A 21,459-nucleotide genomic window follows, 5' to 3' on the forward strand; every position below is an offset into this window, starting at 1 on the left:
CCAACTAAAAAACTTTTTTGTACATATATGATTTTGATGGATGTTAACGTATCTTTTTCTAAATTTTGGTTATACTGAGGTACATGAATTTATTGGTTTTTTTTTTAATCTGACACATCGATTAAGCTATAGCTACCATTTCAACCAAACTTTGCAGAATCACTGTTAATTGTTGTAATACCTACTTAAAACCTCAAAATACCTTAGTCTAGTTGAGTAAAATTTGTAAATACTAAGTTTCTTTCTGCGTCTTCCTGAAAAAATAATAATTATATAATTTAAATAGAGTTTTTGAAATAGGGGCAGAATTACTACGTGAATTTGAACCTACCAGGCAGTGTACCCGCTGTCCGTTACCCAGCAGAAATAATTCACGCCACTGAAGGTGTTCTTGGTTTAATGACGTCCAATAGCCAAAGTTTAGGGTCAAAATGACCCATTTTAGTGAGCAATAGACCTGCCTTGGAGAATCCAACAAGCCCGGGGACTTTCCCGTGAAAAATATTACTTAGTATCGTTATTAAATTATCACGAGCATGCCTGCTGGGAGCGTAGCAATTTTCTCTCGCCGATCTTGATAATTTTGGATTTGATCTATTAAATTGTGAAATACGTTATTTTACGAAATGTCTCTATTAAAATAACGGAACATACCAAAAAGTTTAGACTTGAGGGATTGGTGTGAAATTTTGTATTACATAGGTACAATAATTAATTAATTGAGATTCCAAAACGTTTGTAGTGTTGAATTGATAAGTAGGTGACCCTCGTAAGTTCAATACATAATGAATCTACCATGTATTCTACTGTTTCTCTCAGAGAATTCAGAAATAATGGGAACTGAAATACCTAACGGGTAAGTAGTAGTAGGCAACCGATCTCGAGTGCGGAAGAATACGGGATAAACTTAAACAAGTGTCATGAATATGCATTATTTATATTTATTACATATACAATATTTATGCATTGACGCTCATTTAATATTGGTGATTACACACAATATTGCACGTCCACAATGCGTGGTTCATTTTCGTAGGACACTCACACATTCAAAATCTTGCATCAAAATGTAGTGTATTGAATAATATAGCCTATCGAAATTATATTTATTAATCTGTTCTGTGGTTTCACTTCAACCAGTATTATACTAGTGAAATTGGACCTTTTAGCCTGTTATAATTATAAAAATATAGATGGGGACGACATTGTTTTATCCTTAATTTTAATACGACGACGTTTAAAATAGTAGTTGGTACTCTTTAATGCCATTAATATTGTTTTGTGACGATGAAATGTTGTTGCATGTTTTGAGAAAAGATAGTTCCATCAAACTAAAACGTCAATTTGCTATTGACTTTTGGCCTAATTCATAATAATAATATCACTAAACATAAGGCAACTCGGAGACTCAATGGAATTCCTTTTTTACCGTATTAATACATCCTTGTCCCTCTGGATGTAGACCGGATCTCCTTCGAATGGCTTGAGGTTCAGGTACAGAGAAGCATTCGAACTATCACTTTTTAATGTGGCCGGGATTTAACTATAATAATCTCCAAATAAACGTGGTCTTCGTAGAGGTATCATGACAATTTTTTCAAAAGTATCTAAATATTTTAGGCTACCACACCTTCTTCATTTTAGATTTTTATATGGCATGTGGGTCCCTAAAAATACCTATACTATAACCCGGTACTATATCATTAGACTTTAGTTTAGAGGTTCGCTATAAAAACGATACGAAAGTTGAACAAGTGGAGGCCGCAAACCAAGAGAGTGCTCGCAGAACTTTGAAATGCCTCATTTCTACTTTTAATTGCGCACATTTCCCTGCGAAGGGTTAACCTTTTCACTTTTTTTCATTTTTTTTTTTATTTGATATCAGGCTGAGGGTTTTTAACCATTCTACTTACTTCTCTCCACTCTGATGAGTAGTGCGTTGCGGCCTAAGAGAAAATTGTGAGAGATTCATTACGCCTCTGAAAGGATTCGCTTCATTTTATCTTTCGTAATTGAGATTTTTCGTCTCGCAAATAGCTGACTAGTATGATAATTTCATAAGCGTGGAATATTTTTCCACAGACTTTTTGTACGAGGTATGGAAATATCTCTTACTTTCACTCGACATAGGCACTACAAAGCACCCCTATATTATTTTTAACTTAATTTTATAGGGTAAAAAATTGCCGCAGTATAATTGGATGGCATAACTGAAAACTCAATGTGCTCCACGAGGGCGTAATTGGTAAAGCGTCAGTCTCTGAAACCATGAATGTGTTTGATTCATATAAATTATACATAATATTTAGGCCTAGACAGACACATATGTTTGAGAAATCGGGAACGGGATCAATGAAAAGAAATTAAATCGGTACTGTTCGGTTATATGGAATACAGCGGAAAACACATTTTGAAAATAGCCGATAAACTGGATTATTTGTTAGGTTAACCTAACCAAACCTAACCTAACATAAACCAAGAATTAAAACAAGTATCTAAAAGTCAGTGGCGTGCAGTCAATTGTTATTGTAGATCACATCTCCAGAAATAACCGATATTGTAACTATGTCATAATATTATGTAGACATGCAATGTGCTTATGGATATATTTTTTAAAACTTTACTTCTAAAGTTTGTATAATTATTTACAGATTTTACCACGTTTTTCTTAGCTCGTATTCTTGTTTGTCCTGTGGTTGTTTATCGAGTACAAATCTTGCAATCGATTTTTAACTAACTTCTCGATTAGCTAGACATTTGAAACTTTTAGAATATATCAGAACGCGATACCAATGCATTCATTTAATACTTTTAGCCATCTTTAAGTAGAATTGAATTCATTTCCAGATAATTCTGTTTTGTATGAAAAGTTATTTCGGAAGAAATCCGTAAAAAGTAAAATACTGTTATTGATTGCTAAAAGGATGGTTCTAGCAACTAAATTATTAATATATACGTGAGTTACTATGGAAATCAATATGAAATGTCATTTCAGTATTCTATAATATTTATTCCGTACCTATTTCTATCAAGTACAATAAAAAGTATTTATTAATACATAGAATTGTCAAGTTTATATGATTCAACAGAAAATTTTAAAACGTTGTATATAAAAAGTTCTTTTTATCTTGTAATTATTTTAATATTATTTCGGACCTACCGGGTTGCAATTAGATATAGGTTTCGGTTCCATCCCGAATCTGGAGAATTGAAATTTTTAACATTTCGGGAAATCCCGCATCTCGAGAATCTTTTCTCGGGATTCGGGATTTCTTTATTATCAAATATTAATTGAAAAAACGATTTTTCTAAATGAAAAAAGTGGACAGAAACAAAACGTTCAAAGACTGATCGGGACATTTAACACAATAAAGTCAAAGTCGACTCAAAAAAGGCGCAATTTTTAAACATCAGGGAATTTTGTGTCTCAAAAGCGTACGCGATTGTCAATATATGTGTTTTTTGAAATTCTATTTCAATAAGTAGGTAAAGTTTTGAATTATTTTTGTTTTTCTACTTCTATTTTGTTCGTCTTCTTACTTAAATAAAAAAAATCACATTTTTTTGGAATTTTTCTGTTTTTACACTGATTTTAGGATTTTTACAGGTTTTTTTAATTTCCTCGATATCTCGAGAATTCTTTTCTGGAAATCCCGAATCTCGAGAATTCAAAACTTCATCATTTCGGGAAATCCCGAATTTCAAGATTGAGATTTTCTCGGGAAATTCCCAACTCTAGTTGCAAAATACCACACAACATACTCCTTCATCAGCTGCCCGTCAAGATTCGATTAGTTACGATATCTTGAGTAGATAAAGTGTAGGATATAATATGCGTATTTTTCAACAGCATGTCTATAAGAAAATATCACCGCTTGCAACTTTTTAAAGTGCATTTCTTAAAATGGAAAACCCCCTTAACAATAGTACCCTCAACTACTTAGGCCTGAGACTTAATGTGGTTCACTTAGCATTGACTGACACATATTTCTGAGACAACTCCTATTAAAGACATGAATTGGTTGGTATAAGTAGCATGAAGTGCATTTCTCAGAATGAGACAACTCCTTATCTATCAATAGTGATCTCAACCTATACCTGAGACTTCGTATGATTCACTGTCAAAGCTTCTCAATTGTTTTCTTATTGAATTAAACAATGTAATAGCACGGATAATTGACGCATTCGAGGTGTGGCTATATAGATGTAACCCCTTAAAATCCAATTAGTGTACCTTTTGAGTGATTAATAATATTAACGCCCACAGACAAATGGAAAAAGTCCGATAATGCCTACGTAGTAATAAAACTAAACTAAAAACCTACAGTATCTTATGAGTGGTAAGGTACAGCAGTATCCAATGATGAATTAACGGTTTACGTAGAATAGTAAGACGCCGACTTTCGAGGCGTATGAGCTTCCATGAGCTGTACAGGTACCAGTCAATAAAGTGAATATTTCCTTGGTGGTGGTTGACTTACAAGGAATGGAACAAAAATAATTGTTAATCCAAAACAAAACCACAATGGGTTAAGGTTGAGCGAACGGATAACAACGATTTCTCATATAACTTTATTAATATATCATTCACTATGCTGGTTACAATTGAATACTTAAATCACCGACCGCTATCAAAAAACACAATAAAGCTATTAAAACTTTGCCTGATAAGATCCCGTCTCTTCTGTAACTAAAATTATATAAAACCATGATCAAAACGTTTAATTTTAGTCTTGATAGTAATCTTATATTTGAAATTTAAACTGATATGAATAAAACTGATACAAATAAAGTTGGTGTCAGTAGTGGTAGTTTTAAATTTTGGTTTTTATATTTCATAAAAGTGGAATAATATAATATATTTGTCGATTAAAAAATTATTTGTAAATATTTTAATAAGGTTTAGCTTTCGCATTCCACACCAGATGATCAATAATTAATTATTACGTCATAATATTACGCTCGACAAAAAAATTGATGAAAATTTATCATAAGTTGACAGAGAATTTACCATTTGATAGTAAAAATAAAATTGATATAAAAAGTGTAAATTTTTAATTTTGGGTTTCATATTATGATCATACAATGATATATTATGTTACCGATAATTAATTTAATATTTTTTTTACCTTGCCCACTCCACACGCAATTTTGTAACATGAGTAATTCATAATTTATTCATCATAAGACGACAGAGAAGATTCTCTTTAAAGATTCCAAGATGGAAAATTTGTTATGTTGATACATTAATACCACCACATGCCTGTAGATATGTCCGATGGGTTTTCAAATTAATAGTAATAACGACAAGCAAATGATATCTCAAGATTTTGCCAAGTTTTTTCATGAAAATTGTTACACTATCAAATCTTATGAATTATTTGTTGAATAAAAAAATAGTCGATTCAATTATTAGTAAAATTTGGAGAGATTCTGACGCTGATTAATAATTATGACCTATTATTGGCTATTTAACGCCCACGGTGACCGCGCGGCTTAAGCTTTGGACTATCACGCCATGGGTCCCAGGTTCGAATTCTGGGTCTGGTAAGTACACATATTGTTTCTCAATTTGTGTGCAAGTCAGGGTATGGACCTAATAGGTTGAGCAAGTGGCTGACATCCATTTCTCGTAAAAAAAACCAAAATCTGTTAATACAAACCTCTACTCTGTGGAGGCCCATATGATCATATTAGGATCGGACATGGTCGAAAAAAAAATATTGGTACCCTTGATTAAAACCACAAAATCTAATCGCCTATTAGCATTAGCATATTGACCGGAATCCGATGGATTGTTGTAATGGGTAAGCTTCTAAGGTAATTTTAACATGTTGATGATATATATATATATATATATATAACATAACGGTTGTGGAATTTAATATTTTATATTTATTGAAATTGTTGCCATTAGTGGTGTAAAAGGGTGCAATATCGCGCTGTTTACTTTTAGTAATTTTTAATTACATCAACCCAGCAAAAAAACTAATATCCATAAAACGAAACAACAATTGCAACCGCAATTTGTTCCCAATTCATTCCCCCCATTGACCTTTTATTGGGAAATCGAAAAACCCCGTTCAATCGCACTTTTCATTTGCGCGAACGCGAAAATAAAAACTCCATGTATATATTTATCCGTTTCGAGTAAAATTGCCCCAATCTCCCCTCGTGAATTACCCTTGTGCAAACAAACACACCTCGATACCTGTGAATTTTTTTCCTTCTTTCGCGTTTCCCCGTGTTTCCGGTGCTCTCCGTCTTTTCGCTACCCTCTCTTCTTCCCATTCCCCCGTCCCGCTTCAACCCCTTAACATTCCATTCTTATCCCAATCTCGCTCTTTGGCAACTCTTGCCCTAAACGAAAATCAATAAACGTAATGTTCGGCGAGAATTGTTCGAATTCCTGTAGAAATTATTTTCTATTGCGAATAAAGTATATTCCACAGCGAAGATTATTTATTAATCATTATCGATAATATTCAACTTTTTCTTTCCGTGGGTTAACTTCAAAATATTTGTTTTTTTTTACAAATTCCAATGAATAATTAGTTTACCATTAGGTATGATAATCAAAATTTTATTACATGTACTTATTATTTTTGTATTATTTGGCTGTGGAATAGGACCAGTAATTTGGGGCTTCTATTTTTAAAACCTGATACCTAAGTCCACAACTCAATATTTCCTGGAAAACGACGTTTTGTATTTTTAAGTGTAATTGGTTGGTTTTAACATTCATTTATTTTTTTTTCCGTTTTATCGAATTTTTAAATTTTATCAATCATATCTTCATCTTTCTGTACCATATCTGTTATCGAACGTCGCTAAAAATTACGGCTATCTTTTCACTGTCTCCGCTCCTCTAACTTGGTATGGAGTACTAACTTCAAAAGTCAAAGTTCAAAGTCAGCAGTTATTTACCCTATTGGCATTATTTCACCTACGTATTTTTGGTTATATGTTGAGCCTTTGTTGTCTTATCAATTATAAAAATCGCCGCCTTATTTCTGACATTTTCTCGCCGAATCCTTTCTTGAAAGCGCAATTGAGTATGTGTTTTTTTGAATTGATCCTTGTTAGTTATATGTATGGTAATGTATGTGCATTTTGCACGTAGGTTCTATTTTTATTTGAGAAAAAAATTGTTGCACATTTATTGAAAACATCTGAAACATCTATTTTTACAACGTTTTTATTAGTTCGTATTCTTGTTTGTCCGGTGGTTGTTTGTCCAGTACAAATCTCGCAATCGATTTTTAACTAACTTCCCGACTAGCTAGACATTTAAAACTTTTAGAATACATCAGAACACGATGCCAATGCATTCTTTTAATACTTTTAGCCATCTTTAAGTAGAATTGAATTTATTTTCAGTTAATTCTGTTTTGTATGAAAAGTTATTTCGGAAGAAATCCGTAATCCAATCCACTATTATTGGTTGTGGGGGTGGTCCTAGCAACTAAACTATTAATATATACGTGCGTTGCTATGGAAATCAAAATGACATTTCAGTATTCTATATTTGTTTGTTGCAAAATAAGAAAAAAATGATTTGTTGACAATTGTCTTATTTGTCCTAAATCATTAATACATAGAATTGTCAAGTTTATATGATTCAACAGAAAATTCAAAAACCTGGTATATAAAAAGTTCTTTTTATGTTGTAATTTTCTTAACCCATAGCTTACGGTGCATATAGTATAGTAACAATATTATATTCCATAAATTTTGTTTTTTTAATCGATAACCATGTCGAATATAGCACCATTATGGTAATGATATGAATAAACCAACATGTGAATTAACTATCTTGATAATGGTGTAGCTATTATAGCTAACAACTGATATAGCTATCCACTAACATTATATCGACAGGAATTCTAAAAGTAAATGCTTTTCAGAATTAATAAGTAATTAATGCTAGTAGGTTTATTATTACGTCAAAAAAGATAATAGATTTTCACCTATTTTCGAAACATATTAATTCAAAATACGGTATTCCATATATCGTGCAGATACGTATGTGGTATGGTTTACGTGGAAATTATAGAGTAATTAATTTCAAAGAGCGGTAAATGCACAAGCTCATAAATAACGATTTGGATGTAAGCCAGACGTTCTGAATAAGCACCCTCCGCGATATTGTTTTATTATTGAATGTCGGGCGTATTTTCCGAGGGCATTAAAGACAAAAGAAGTTTTCGGGATTTCTTCGGAATTATTACCTACCCTCCGGCGTTCTTTCCGGCGAAATCTTGAATGTGTGCACACGGCGGACGGACGCCGTGACAATGGGAAAAGTGCCCTCCTTCTTGTAAAAGTTTAGCTCTATTCGCGCTGTCCAGATGGCGGGGCCGGTCTTTATTTATGGGTTTTTAAAATTAAATTCTGTCGCTTTTGTTCGACATTAAATTTATTTTAATCCACTCTCAGCGCTCGTCATAACACTCGTAATTATCCGCTCCCAAGAGCGCGCTTTAAAGCTCATAAAAGGTTTAAAACAAAATTAAATTATTTTGCAATTCATTTTGTTTCATTCTGCCATTTTTGTCCACCCTTCAATTTTGAATGGCATTAATATTCTACTCTTTCTGTGTCATATCCGTTATACGGACATCGGAGATGATTTTGGGCCATCTTACCCTTGTCTGTCGCCGTGTTGAACAAGGAAGGTTTGCTGAGCTCAAACCAGTCTTTGATATTCTGGACGTTCTTCTTCTGTCAGGGCTTCACCTAACGGAAACCTTTCCTTGAATGATATAATGTAGTTGTAGACGTTGATACTTTTCATGATATTGTATTATATTGTTGTTAAAGTATGCTTTCTTTCTATTTTTGATTTATTTTGATTATTTTTTTAGCCTTCAACAACATCACATCGACGTTCGTACAACGTTTGTACTTACGAATGCTTCATTTTTTGCGCTTTATTTTTTGAGTGTCTTCGCCACAGTTAATATTATATAATATCACAAATAAACACTGAAGCTATTAAAAAAACATTCCTTTTTAACTGACGTCTCCTCCACGAATGTTGACAATGATAACCATTAACGCGACTTCTGCGTTAAAAATAAGGCTGTCCGCTTATTTATCCATATAAATTCTACTTCATCCATGATATAAATTGTGGTCTGCCTGGATGAATTTTTACATTATTATCCCCTTACATTATAATATATTTTAAGGTGGCATTTTTCACTTCCGTTGTCCGCACTTTGAGATGTGCCATAGCTCTAGCTACTTTTTCATTGTCTATAATACAGTATCATTTCCTATCTTGTCTTTCTACGATATTTTAAGTATACGTCTAAAATCAAAATAGGTTCTGATTTTTTTCATTATTCTCCATCCACGGTTTACGTTTTTACACAATATAGGAGGACTGAAAAATACTGACATCTATGTTCAGATTTTCTTTATTTTAATGAATGTCGCTCTGGATTGCTCTACACCAGCGTTGCCAATTCAAAAGTTTAAATTTCAGTAGATTTTGACAAAAAATTCAGTAGATTTCATAAAATATCAGTAGATTTTGAAAAATGTGGTTTATTAGATATGATTTAAAAATAATAAGAATAACAATAACTAATAATATTAATTTACTGTAAACAATGATGATATTAATGGGTAAAATGGCGCTCTTGGGTAGAGTAGAGTTATAATGCTTTTTATGTCAATTTAGAAGTGTATAACATCAAAAAAGGTCATGCGTAAATCATTTCAAGTTTATTATTAAAAGAATCATCAGTTAATTTACAATTATGGAGAAACACAAATATCAGTAGATTTCTTGAATTTCGAAAAAAAATCAAAAATTCAGTATATTGGCAAAAAATATCAGTTGATCTACTGAAATTTCAGTAGACATGGCAACACTGCTCTACACACCATTTTATTGCTTGTGTACCAATGTAGGTACCCACATCCGAAATGTTTATAACATTTGATTGATTCTAGCCATGTACCTATCATTATAATCAATCTGAGCTTGTAGTTAATTTTGTTTTAATACATACTTATGAATTGAAAATATTATTCGCCATCTTACTAATTTTCTGTTTTTTTCTTTATTATTTCAGTATTTCCAAATGTTCCGGCCGCTCCAGGAATGCCCTGCATGGGGGAGGATCGTAAGTACATTATTTATAATATTCTTTATTAATCAATATATTTAAACTTTTGTGTGTTTGTATAATACCGGGTAATCATTTAATTTGTAGGAAAAAGATAATTAATTTCTAATGACATGTATTGTAATTAATGTAACTTCATAGTTTGACGTTTTCTCATTAAATATTTATCTACTGGCTACTAACGATGTATGATAGATGCCACTCTAAATAAACTTATAGGTTATTAGGGTACGTTTATATATTAATATGTATGTAAGTAACCTAAATAAACTCAGCATGCAGGCTTCACTAAATTTTGACAGGGCGTAACTGCATACATCAGTGTTTGCACATAGATTATTCCATTGATATAAATTATTGTCAGTTAGTTAGTTAAATTTTAACCGTACAGAATTTTTAAGTCGCAACAACTTCACTCTGATGACGCTCATTTTGATGTTACACACATTGTCAGACCGTGATACGAAACTGTTAACTTCGATGGTAGTGCTAGTTATTGCGCATACATCGAAAGGAAATATGGTAAACTGTTTTTTTATAATGATGATATTTCATATTGAAATAAATAGTAATAAGTTAATCGAAATAATATACTTACATAGGCGGCTCTCGTGGTGCAGTGGGTAAGGCGCTCGCCTTCCACCCGAGAGTTCCTGGGTTCGATTCCCGGTCATGACAAAAACATTTATGTGTTTTTCTCAAAGCCTGGGTGTTTGTGATTGTTCAAATTACTAACAACCACCTTGTACGAAAAAGCAAGGACATGGTTATTAATAATTCTAAAAAAAATATACTATTATGCAATCGAAAATCTTCATTTATTCGAAGTATAAGCAATAATTAGCACTACCATCGAAGTTAACAGTTTCGTATCACGGTCTGACTATTATGTGCAAAATCAAAATGGGCGTCATCAAAGTGAAGTTGTTGCGTATTAAAAATGCTGTACGATTAAAACGTGACTGACAGATGATAATACAATGATAATAATCTATGTGCTTGCTATACGTAATGTATGCAGGTACATACTGTCAAAATTTATCTAGTTTTGTATGTTGAGTTTATTTAGAATACTTACATACATATTAATATAAAAACGCGCTCTAATAACTTAGAAATCGATGATGGAATCAATAAATATTTAATAAGAAAACGTATTAACTATAAAACTTTGCATTCGAAGATAATCAATAACTACCACTATCTTCGTAATTCGCAATGCAGTGCTACGTAACTTAGTCGGCCTTATAAAAAAAGGCAAACGTAACCTGTCTTCTAACCGTACTGTGAATGAATTATATACTATGCATTTTGTTCAATTATGTTCATCAAATAATGCCATGACAACATAATATGTGTAGGGTTACACTACATTAAATAAATGTCTTATTGCCAGTTCATATAAAAACGTTATACATACCATGTTTCACTTCGTTGCTGCGATTGCCCTGTGGCCATACACGTGTGCCTACATTAATTCGATTTGGCGTTTGAAACATAGCATTTCCGTTCCTTCCCTTTATATTAGAGTTTGTGAAGTCGGTGTAGCAGCGTGCTAATTGCATATCTACGGATCTATTCCCAAGTGGCCTGCATTAATGAAGGGGCTGGGAAATCCGTTCACCGCCGAATCGTCTCTGCTCTGGTGAAGTTGCAAATTGATTCCTACGTGTCAATCTGGCGTAGGTGATTCAACATCTCTGCTGCAAGATCCTACAAATGCGCCTAGTTTACATACCTCAACTCTTAATACACATCATTATCAGCTGTAGTCGATCTACTGCTTGATGAAGGCCTTCCCCAACTCCTTCCTCGGTCCCTAGTTATTTGCTGCCATATAAATTTACCGAACTTGATGAGTGCGTGAATCCATCGGGTTTTTAGGTGCTTATTGTTAAAACGACATTCGCATACCTTACAGTACAGATCTCTTATCTGATCCCGAAAGAATGGATTGAAAAAATACACGTTGGCAGTCCAAAATTCAAATACAGCAACAACCCTCCTTTCACATTATACGGTTTTGGCCGTACGGAAAAAATCGAACGAGCAAAATCCGAATCGGCAACAAGTTCACGCTATTTTCTCAATGTACGGTTTATGCACGGTTTTTTTTTGTTCTTCAGTTTGTGGTTGAGTGTTGTGTTGAGTCATCGGTGACCGTCCGGCCGCCGTGCAATGCAGTGACAATGGACGGCTGCTATACAGCGCCGTTTCGGTTTTTAACTGTCGTCGAGTAATGTGAAAAGGGTCATGCTCTTCTTCACGTCACTAAAAGAATGTCGCCTTTCGATTTTTTGCCGTATGGTCAAAACCGAATAATGTGAACAGAGCGTAACAAACAACTGCGGTAGTCTTAGACTCAAATTAATTTGGGAGGTAAACCCTAACATAGATGCGGTCTCAGCAATTATTGTAAAACGATAAAATAATGACCCTATTGAAAATGTGCTTCGCTGGCACAACTAATGTTCGGTCGGCTAACGTGTACATACCTATATATAATATATATTATGTAGTTTTAATCGGTTTTTCTTGTTTTACCAAGCCGAATACCTAGTGTTAAAGGGGTAAGTTTTACCTGCGATTTACTCTTTGATATTTTGTGAACGTGTCAAAATACAGCGTTTAGTTTCTTCTTATTTTCTTTTCTTTCATAATTTTTTTCATTATAATTTTTTTCCATAATATTTGACTTGTTACATAAAAATTTTGAAATATTTTTTTTAAATTATCATGTTTCATAAACTGATTATACCTAACAAGAATTCTACAATCTTAAATTAAATAACCGTGTTGTGTTTAAAATCAACATACAGTTATTTAATTACGTGAGGGGAAATCATGGTGATGAACTATTCGTGAATGTTTAATGAAAACCACATCGATGTATATATGTGCGGGTAGCGTCTCCGGTCTCGCCCTCCCCAGAATGCTAATGCAGGTATCTTAAGATCGTTTTATACGTCAACGGTTGGCCATATAATTTAAATTACTTCCATAAAGAAAATCCTCAAAACCGATCTATCTAGCAATAAATAATCTAAAAGTCTTTGGTCTGTCAACGTATCCTCGACACTCATTTAAAAAAAATGGATCTCTTTACACGAGAATTTTACAAAGATAAGCATTATTTCTTAGGTAGATCACTGTACGGTTTTAAGAATACAGTTTTTCAATAGTGTGCGGTAAAATTAATTATAGTACCTACCGTATATTTCTCTTAACAATTCTTATGAAGCTATACTCCTTTGTTAAAACACTGTTAAATCATACTGCTTTTCGCATAAAGCTATTATGTTTAAATATAAATGTATTTGGCATTGTATTAATAAAGTAAGTTCTCACTCATTCATTCATTCCGCAATCATTACGCGATATACATAATATAAACCTTTCTGATTCCACGTTTTTCATGGATCTATGCATCTATTCTATACACAAGACTGCTATCGGCAGCTATCGAGGGTAGTTTTTCATATTTTTGTATCGAAGTATTAGCACTTATTGTAACTTATTGTAGCAATTACAATAAGTTAGTTGTAATTGTTACAATAAGTGCTATGTTTTAACGGCACCTCTCTTGGCTGTGCTTAATTTTAGAGCGAGATAGAGAATTTTGACTGTTTAGACGGCTAACTTATTGTAACAATTATAACACTTCAATACAAACATATTATGATAAACTACCCTCGTTAACCGCCGATAGCGGCCGATAGTAGTATTGTGTATAGAATAGATGCGCTGAACACTGAAAGCATATTACGTATCACACAAAAGTCTGCAATATGATATAGTTTTCTGGATAAATGAATGGCTGGACATATCTCATATAAACATAAGAATCTCTAGTCAAATTAAATCAGTCAATGGTACCTAAGAGGCACAAAACGGTGGACGATTCATCCGTCAGTTAATCGACGATAGGTGCTAATGCTGATGATAAGTAAACTAGCCATGACATCTCTACACAAATTAAAAGTACAAGACGTTCTATATAGGTCAGTTGGTTTTCAAAGTGTTTCGTATCATGGCGCCCTTAGTGTATAAATAGTATTTCACGGCTTTCTAAAAATGTATTTTCTGAATAGGCAATTGAAAATTTTCTCTTCGTAATCTTATTTAACAGTTTTTATTTTTATCTTTTCTAAAAGATGGTAATCATAATTTTGTGTCATTCAACGAGTTTGCACATAAAAGAAAATTAAGGCGGCTTTTCTCCGGGATATATATTTTGTCAAAATTCCATGTAGAAACCTTCTTTTATTTTAAGCTCCACTTGCCAGAGTAGATTAAATTTTCTTATCGCCTGAAAAACATCTACAAAACTATACGAATCTATCATTGTGATCAAGTGTTAAGCCAGGGCTCCTCGGCGCACACTTTGAATAACACTTATATAAGCATACATCTGGAACTATGTTACCAAATAACATTTAATAATATATATTTAATTATTCAACTGATTAGGTTCCTTGTTTCCATCTAGACCAGTGGTTCTCATGTGCGGCCACCAGTGCTTTACAGAATAATATTTCAAAAATTTATTTATAAAATTATAAATTGGCTGAATACACATGACTTCTTTTAAATTTCTTTCCACGCTCAAATGATCCATAATGTGTTCTTGCAATGAGATCATATTATGTGAAATAGTCCATATAATAAAAATATAAAAAACCGTTTTAATAATACCACCGTTGAAAAATTTTGGTCGAAGTTATACGTTGACCAAGAATCAAGTCATTTCAAAGAATTGGCAACAATTGCTTTATCAATATTGTCGATTTTTCCTATTACTGTATACTGTGAAAGATCATTCAGTGTAATGCACTTCATAAAAAACAAATATCGATGCCAGTTGACACATGTAAACTTAGAAGCAGCCATCCGGCTCGCATTAAAAAAAGGAGTATTGAGGAATTTCCATTTCCATTATTTTTAAATAAATAGGTATGTATTAACATTTTCAAATGTCTTTTATTAAATGGACTAGTATTTAAATAAATTGATCCATTTTTTTAGTAAATAAAATTTAGCTTTTTTTTCTATCACAATAAAAGTGAAATTTGGTGCGGCCAACAGACGTTTCCATAGAGCTGTCAATGTCAATTGTGCGTCCACATTTTAAATTGTACGTGAAAACCACTGATCGAGACTCTATTGCTTATTAATGTAATATATTATACTGTGTGTTTTGCCTTATCCTCGTGGTGTATATTTTGTCTATTATAGACGCAGTTGTATTATTTATTATTTGTATAGTAGACAATCATTAATGTTTCACTATCTTATTTAGTATTAATTAGGGAACTGGGGTGTGTGATTCACCCTTTTGCAAACATGTTGTTAGTGTAAGACGCCGCAAACCTCCCCCAACTTCCTCCGGAGATTCTGCAGGTTTACTTGTTTGGAACTTTCGGATAAATACATCCTTTGAGTGGAATATCTTGCCGCTACCGAGGTTAAATTAAGTGGAGTTACAAGGCGATGCACCTTGTCACAAACATTGCTCCAATTTATTCCATATGCGTACATCGGAATTCAGATTAGTTATTTCGGCAGTGCGATTATATTATGGTGGGTCACAGAAATGATATCACAGAAAATATAAATTATCTTTAAAATTCCTTGTTTGCTGCTTGAATATGTGAATACAATGTTCTATTTTGTTCCTTCTTTATCGTGACGCGTATAGTAGGTATGTTTGTCTATGGTTGCAGTATTTTCGTTAAAATTAGGAATCCACGTATCCCTCAATATGGACAATGGCTGAATTAAAAAAACATCATTTTTTGAAAAGCAACCGAATACAATACTTAATACGAAAATGGAACATGTAAAATTGGACTGAAATATATTAAGCCAAACTTGGGAAAGGATCGCTAATCATATACCTATCAATTAATAGTTATCGAAACTATTTGACGATTGAGAGATATTTAACTTAGGGATACCGGAAAGTTATATCTAATGTTCACCAAATGACAATTAAACGTGTTATTATTTTTGTAGGTAACTCAAGTCTTGCTTCAAAATCGATATGAAAATTCATGCCGTGGTATATTGTTTGTATTAAATTCATTGTATTCAGTCAACACAATATACGTAACAGATAAAGAAAGAAACTATACACAGATAGAATACAGGTGCATAAGCAAAATCCATACCTTTTTTGGTATAACAAGAAATGCATTTAGGACATTTAGGTAGAGGTAGTAGGTACTAAGTAAAATCAGTTAATAAGCTTATTACGCTTTTCAAAATATTGTATATAGTATAGTGTACTAAGTAACTTCGAAACAAAAAACTATTCTTTTCTCTATGGATAAAATGCAAGTCATTGTCATTCTGTCATCTAAGCTCGTTCTACAATCTAATTTGTTAAGGGATTGCTGAAGGAGGTAAGTCGATATTTTATAATTCATGCGTCCAAGGCGCATTAGAATACTTTTTCTCCTTTACAGTATTGGAACAGTTCAATTGTTAAAATGTATGTAGTTGAACATTTTTAAAGCTTCATTTTAGACTTTCAAGGGGTGTTAACTACTCTTACCATAATAATATATCTGTCATCTCCTGACTCTTGGAACTCTGTGTAGACAACATAATCACGAAATATTAAACATCAAAACAACACACGAGCACTACACAAAATATTTAATTCTGGCCATAACGAAAATTAAAGACATAAATGTAAGAATGTAATAAAATTAATTGTACCTACACGTCACCTAAAAACTGTAATCGAGCAAATTTGTCAATATCACCATTAATGAGAATAATGGACTCAATATAATTAACTCCCTCAACCACGGGTATGGTTATTTAAACACATAATTTTATATAGGTAACTATCCATTATTTGAAATGGAAGTTATCAATAAATTGCATAAATTCGCTCGTGGAGGCATAACGGTCATTATTAGTGGTATCGGTAAGTTTTAACTATCTATATTTTTAGAGAAAGGACGTCGTATTATTGAGTTTTTTTTATTAAGATCAGGACCGATTAAATATTTCAATTAAAATATAAGCGAAAATAACTATCAACTACTAGAGCAAAATTATGATTTTTGGCATGTCAACTACTGGTACATTTTGAGTACGTATTTTATTTGTCAATTTTTGCCTTATACTGTCAACTTCTGGTACATCTACTCTACCCTAAATTTTCCAAATATTTAATATTTTTTAATCAAAGAACACATTTCAAAAGCCTACTTTTTTATATGAAGTATATACCTACATCTATATAATATAATTTATACGTCTTTGATGTCGTAATTCGTAATATCTACGTAATATTATAATATTCCAAACTACACCGCACAGTTCAAACACCACTAAGTAATTGAATATTCCTTTGTGAAAGTGTGTAAATATTAATACATCAGCAAGTAATTGTAGTATTTAAATTTAAAAATGCTTTCTATCGAGATCCAGATTACATCATTCGTCTGTGTATCTTATTAACGTTTTGATTTTAAGTTTAATATGTTCGTACATTGAAATTATAATACATCATATGGATTAAAGTAAGTAACATGAATTGTAATTGAAATCTCTTTCACTGTCGAACTGAGATTTTGACTGTTGGCAACATGATTTTTTAAATGAAAATAGAGTTATTTAATGATTTTATTAAAAAATCAATACATGTTATTCAACTATCTAAACATTGAGAATTAGTAAATTGGTCAACAATAATAATAATAATAAAAGAGTTTAACAAAATAAGTGAGAATATATTATATAAAATTAAACGATATACGTTCATAAGTATAATCCAAAAACTAATAATTATAAAGCTATTGATTTAGGTACAAGGTTTACCCAAGTATATAAAATACCACCTCTTTGGAGTTATATGCTTATTCACTTTCTCAGGTACTCAGTTGAACGGCACTCACCTGTTGTATCAGTCAAGCGACGACCGATTTCACTCGCCGTCTTCAAAGCAGTCTCAAGGGTGGGTTCCTATGCCTCAAAAAACTTAGGTGGCAGACGTATTTGTTGGCTTTCTTATACCACCTACTCAGTTAAAAGAGCTGATGTACCATATAGTGGTTGAAAAATATATATTTATAAATTATTACATAATATGGTATAATTTACTGCTTTTCTCTGGTTTCATTATTTTTTACTTAAGCAAATTGTGGCATACCCATAGGCAATAATAATTGTGATACTGCTTCGATCAATATAAATACAGAAACCTCCTTTCACAAGCCAGGAATTCATTTAACACTGTCACTACAGGATATTGTAATTTTTTTGTACAGATGAAGCCTTCATAATATTACATTGAAATAGAGCTGAAAATGTTACCAAGGCTAATGGTTAAATTAGATTCAAGTAATTTCGTGTTTCAGATTTGTAGTAGGCGTCACCTTATTGCTCCGACATTTATTTTTCTGAGCGGCGCTGACTTGTGTTATTGTTTCGGATTGTATTAGTGTTACATGTCTGTTTTTTCCCATATAAATTTGCCATCATTAATTACACAAACAATCACGTAAAATCGCAGATAACTGTACGTATGTACGCAACCAAAGTGGGACGTCAACAGTCTCTCTTCTCTCTTCTTGGTCGTGCACTCATGGCTGAGGATCGTGACCACATTTAAATTTCGCCATCCTTTGAGCGACCAAGACTTTCCATCCTTATCGATCTTCCGCTTCTCTCAGGGCAGAATGGATGCTGCCCCCAGTCAGCTCTTTCACCTGGTCGCTCCATCGCGCAGACGCTCTTTCTCTGCTTCGCCTTCCCTGGATGCTACCCAAAACTACCAGTCTCTCCAGGTTGTTCGGTCCGCGCCTGACAATATGTCCAAAAAACTGCAGAATTCTTCTCAGACATATCGTCGAGAGCCGTTCCTTTATCTTCAGTCTCTGGATGATTGACTGGTTCGTCCTGCACTCCGTCCAAGAAATGCGAAGCATTCGGCGCCAACACCACATCTCAAAGGCATCAATTGCCTTCCGTTCTCTTGCCTTCAGGGTCCACGACTCGACTCCGTATAGAAATATCGAGAACACTAATGTTTGCACAAGCATCATTTTTGTGGCAATCGAAATTCCCCGATCCTTCCATATAGTGGTCACGTCAACAGTATGTTGCCACATTTTATTGTTTACAAACATTGCTGCCAACACTGATAATTTCAGCATTTATATAGTTACAACCAATTCAACCATACTAAAAGGTTTCAGAGTCGATATAATAAATTAATGTGTACCTAATAGAAAATGTGCGTATTATCCCCTCTTTTACAGTTGCTTAATCTCTTTGATGTTGTATATAACTCGGGCCAGTGATTACTAACCGGGTTCCACGGAATTCTGAGTTTCCGCGAAAATTAGCAAAAGCTTGCGATAAAAAATAGGTTGGATAGATATCGCGCCATCGTTGTTATTTAAATAGCGAGAATCAAAAAATAAAACTTTACGCTAATATAATCTTATATAGTATTCCTTTTATTTCTGGTAAATTGTTCAATATTTGCATGCGGAAGCCACAGTGCTACCCATAGACCAAGGCCTGAATAAAAACTAACCATAGGTGCGAGTGAGAAAGCATTCTCTGCAATATGCGTTGGAGTAAGATAAAAGACATATGAATAATCCGACTTAGTGAAACTAGAAATGAAGCCGGAAAAATATATTGGTTTATGTGCTATGGGCAAAACCGGGAGTAGTTACTTGTTACTGAAATATATAGTTTTTCATGTCAAATATTAAATTACTGGTTAATATTTTTTAGTTAATTTAGTATAAAGTATGGGTAACTGCGTTCTGTTTAAAATTGGTAGCTATCTGTATATTGGTAAGTTACCAATAATAAAATTTTGGTTCTACTGTACGTCATACGCAAATAAGACGGCTTTATATAGCCGAACCCTTTTCTCTTTCGTATTATTGCTCTGAGACATGTACTTAATTTATAGTTATATTAGTAATTCTTAAATGCGTTTTATTTCATTTGTAGCCTATTACGTGTGGTAAATGTGGAAAGATAACTCTTATAATAATAAAACAGATCAGAACAAGAATAAAATTCAGTGGCAAAATTGTGTTTGTGGTTGTGTCAAATATTTTAAAAATGTCTATGCTTTTCGTTCAAGATGGCATCGCAGTAATAGTAATGCATAATATTTTTGTGAGTGCAACTCACTGAAGAGAATTATTTCTGAGTTCCCTGGTGAAACTAGTATTTTTAAAAAATATACCTTTTTCCACAATAACAATAATACTATGTTCCGCAAGATTTGTTTAAATGTGTGGAGGGTTGCGCCAAACAAAAAAGGTTGGGACTCAATGCCATAGTAATATACCGCTTCCTCTTTTCAATGCTCACTAAAACTGTTTATTTAACATTTCGAGCATAAATTTTACTTTCAACAATAAACTTAATTCCTTTATATTTGCAAACTTTAATGCCGGCACACTTTTCTTTAGTCAACACAATACAAATAGCCATTTACTTCCACACAAAACCCCCATTTAGTTTGTATTGTCAGTAATATAGATTTCGTTATGGCCTGAGTAAATGTGCTTTACTTAGATTTCCTTCCTAAAGCCTTCGTTATTGACAACGGTAATCATTCTTTGGGGAAAATTGATGACAGGCATTTGAATGAAATATCTTTTTGGAAAGGCCGATGTAGGAAAATAAAATCAGCCTAATAAACTCAATCAGGAAAATTGGATTGCGCCTAATAAATATTTGTTGCCAAATCAATCTTAAAATATAACCCATGCAATCAGCCTACATTCATGGTGAGCATACATGTTTTTGCCATCATTTCGTGAAAAAAAAATTGAATACTTTCAGCTTTTCAGAGCTTTTGGCCATGCCAATTCTACCGACAACCTCCCGAGGAAAAGGTAATACTTTGAAGTTCCCTCGTTATTTAGCGTGCATCTCGAAATTGAAAAGTGCAGTTTTTCTAATGTAGGTAACCATTGTGTGCGTAATGTGTATATTGTACCTAATTTTAAAGCGTTATCGTCAATTTTTGCAATATTTATTAAGTGAAATTATTTTTTTCATTTTGGTAATATGAAAGTTTTCATGTGGTGTATTTTTTATTTATGCTAATTTTAACGATAGTGATTAACACTAATTTATTGGTACACATTTTTATACGTGAAAGTGGAGTGCACATGTGGAGGTATATGTTTTTTCGCAACACATCGGAAACATACATATTAGAAAGAAGAAAAAACTCATAAGCATCGTAGTGCTTTACCGTTTAAGCTACCAATAGACTCAATAATCAATATGCGACTGAGGAGTTATTTCAAATTTTGTT

At 32.9% G+C, this 21,459-nt stretch overlaps 1 protein-coding gene across 11 annotated transcripts in view; it reads left to right on the forward strand.

Annotated features, from left to right (window-relative positions):
• The window catches only part of aPKC (protein kinase C iota type), a 478,073-nt gene that overhangs the window by 430,270 nt on the left and 26,344 nt on the right, over positions 1-21,459 (forward strand). For all 11 annotated transcript variants that reach the window (XM_085952853.1, XM_085952855.1, XM_085952854.1 and 8 more), the window contains one exon: positions 10,089-10,139. In XM_085952853.1, the coding sequence (XP_085808979.1) occupies positions 10,089-10,139 (51 nt within the window). The remainder of the gene's footprint in view (positions 1-10,088; positions 10,140-21,459) is intronic.

The sequence above is a fragment of the Rhyacophila brunnea genome, unplaced genomic scaffold, assembly GCF_057557595.1.
Source record: "Rhyacophila brunnea isolate RB1 unplaced genomic scaffold, BYU_Rbru_1.0 scaffold_3, whole genome shotgun sequence".
Lineage (NCBI taxonomy): Eukaryota > Metazoa > Arthropoda > Insecta > Trichoptera > Rhyacophilidae > Rhyacophila > Rhyacophila brunnea.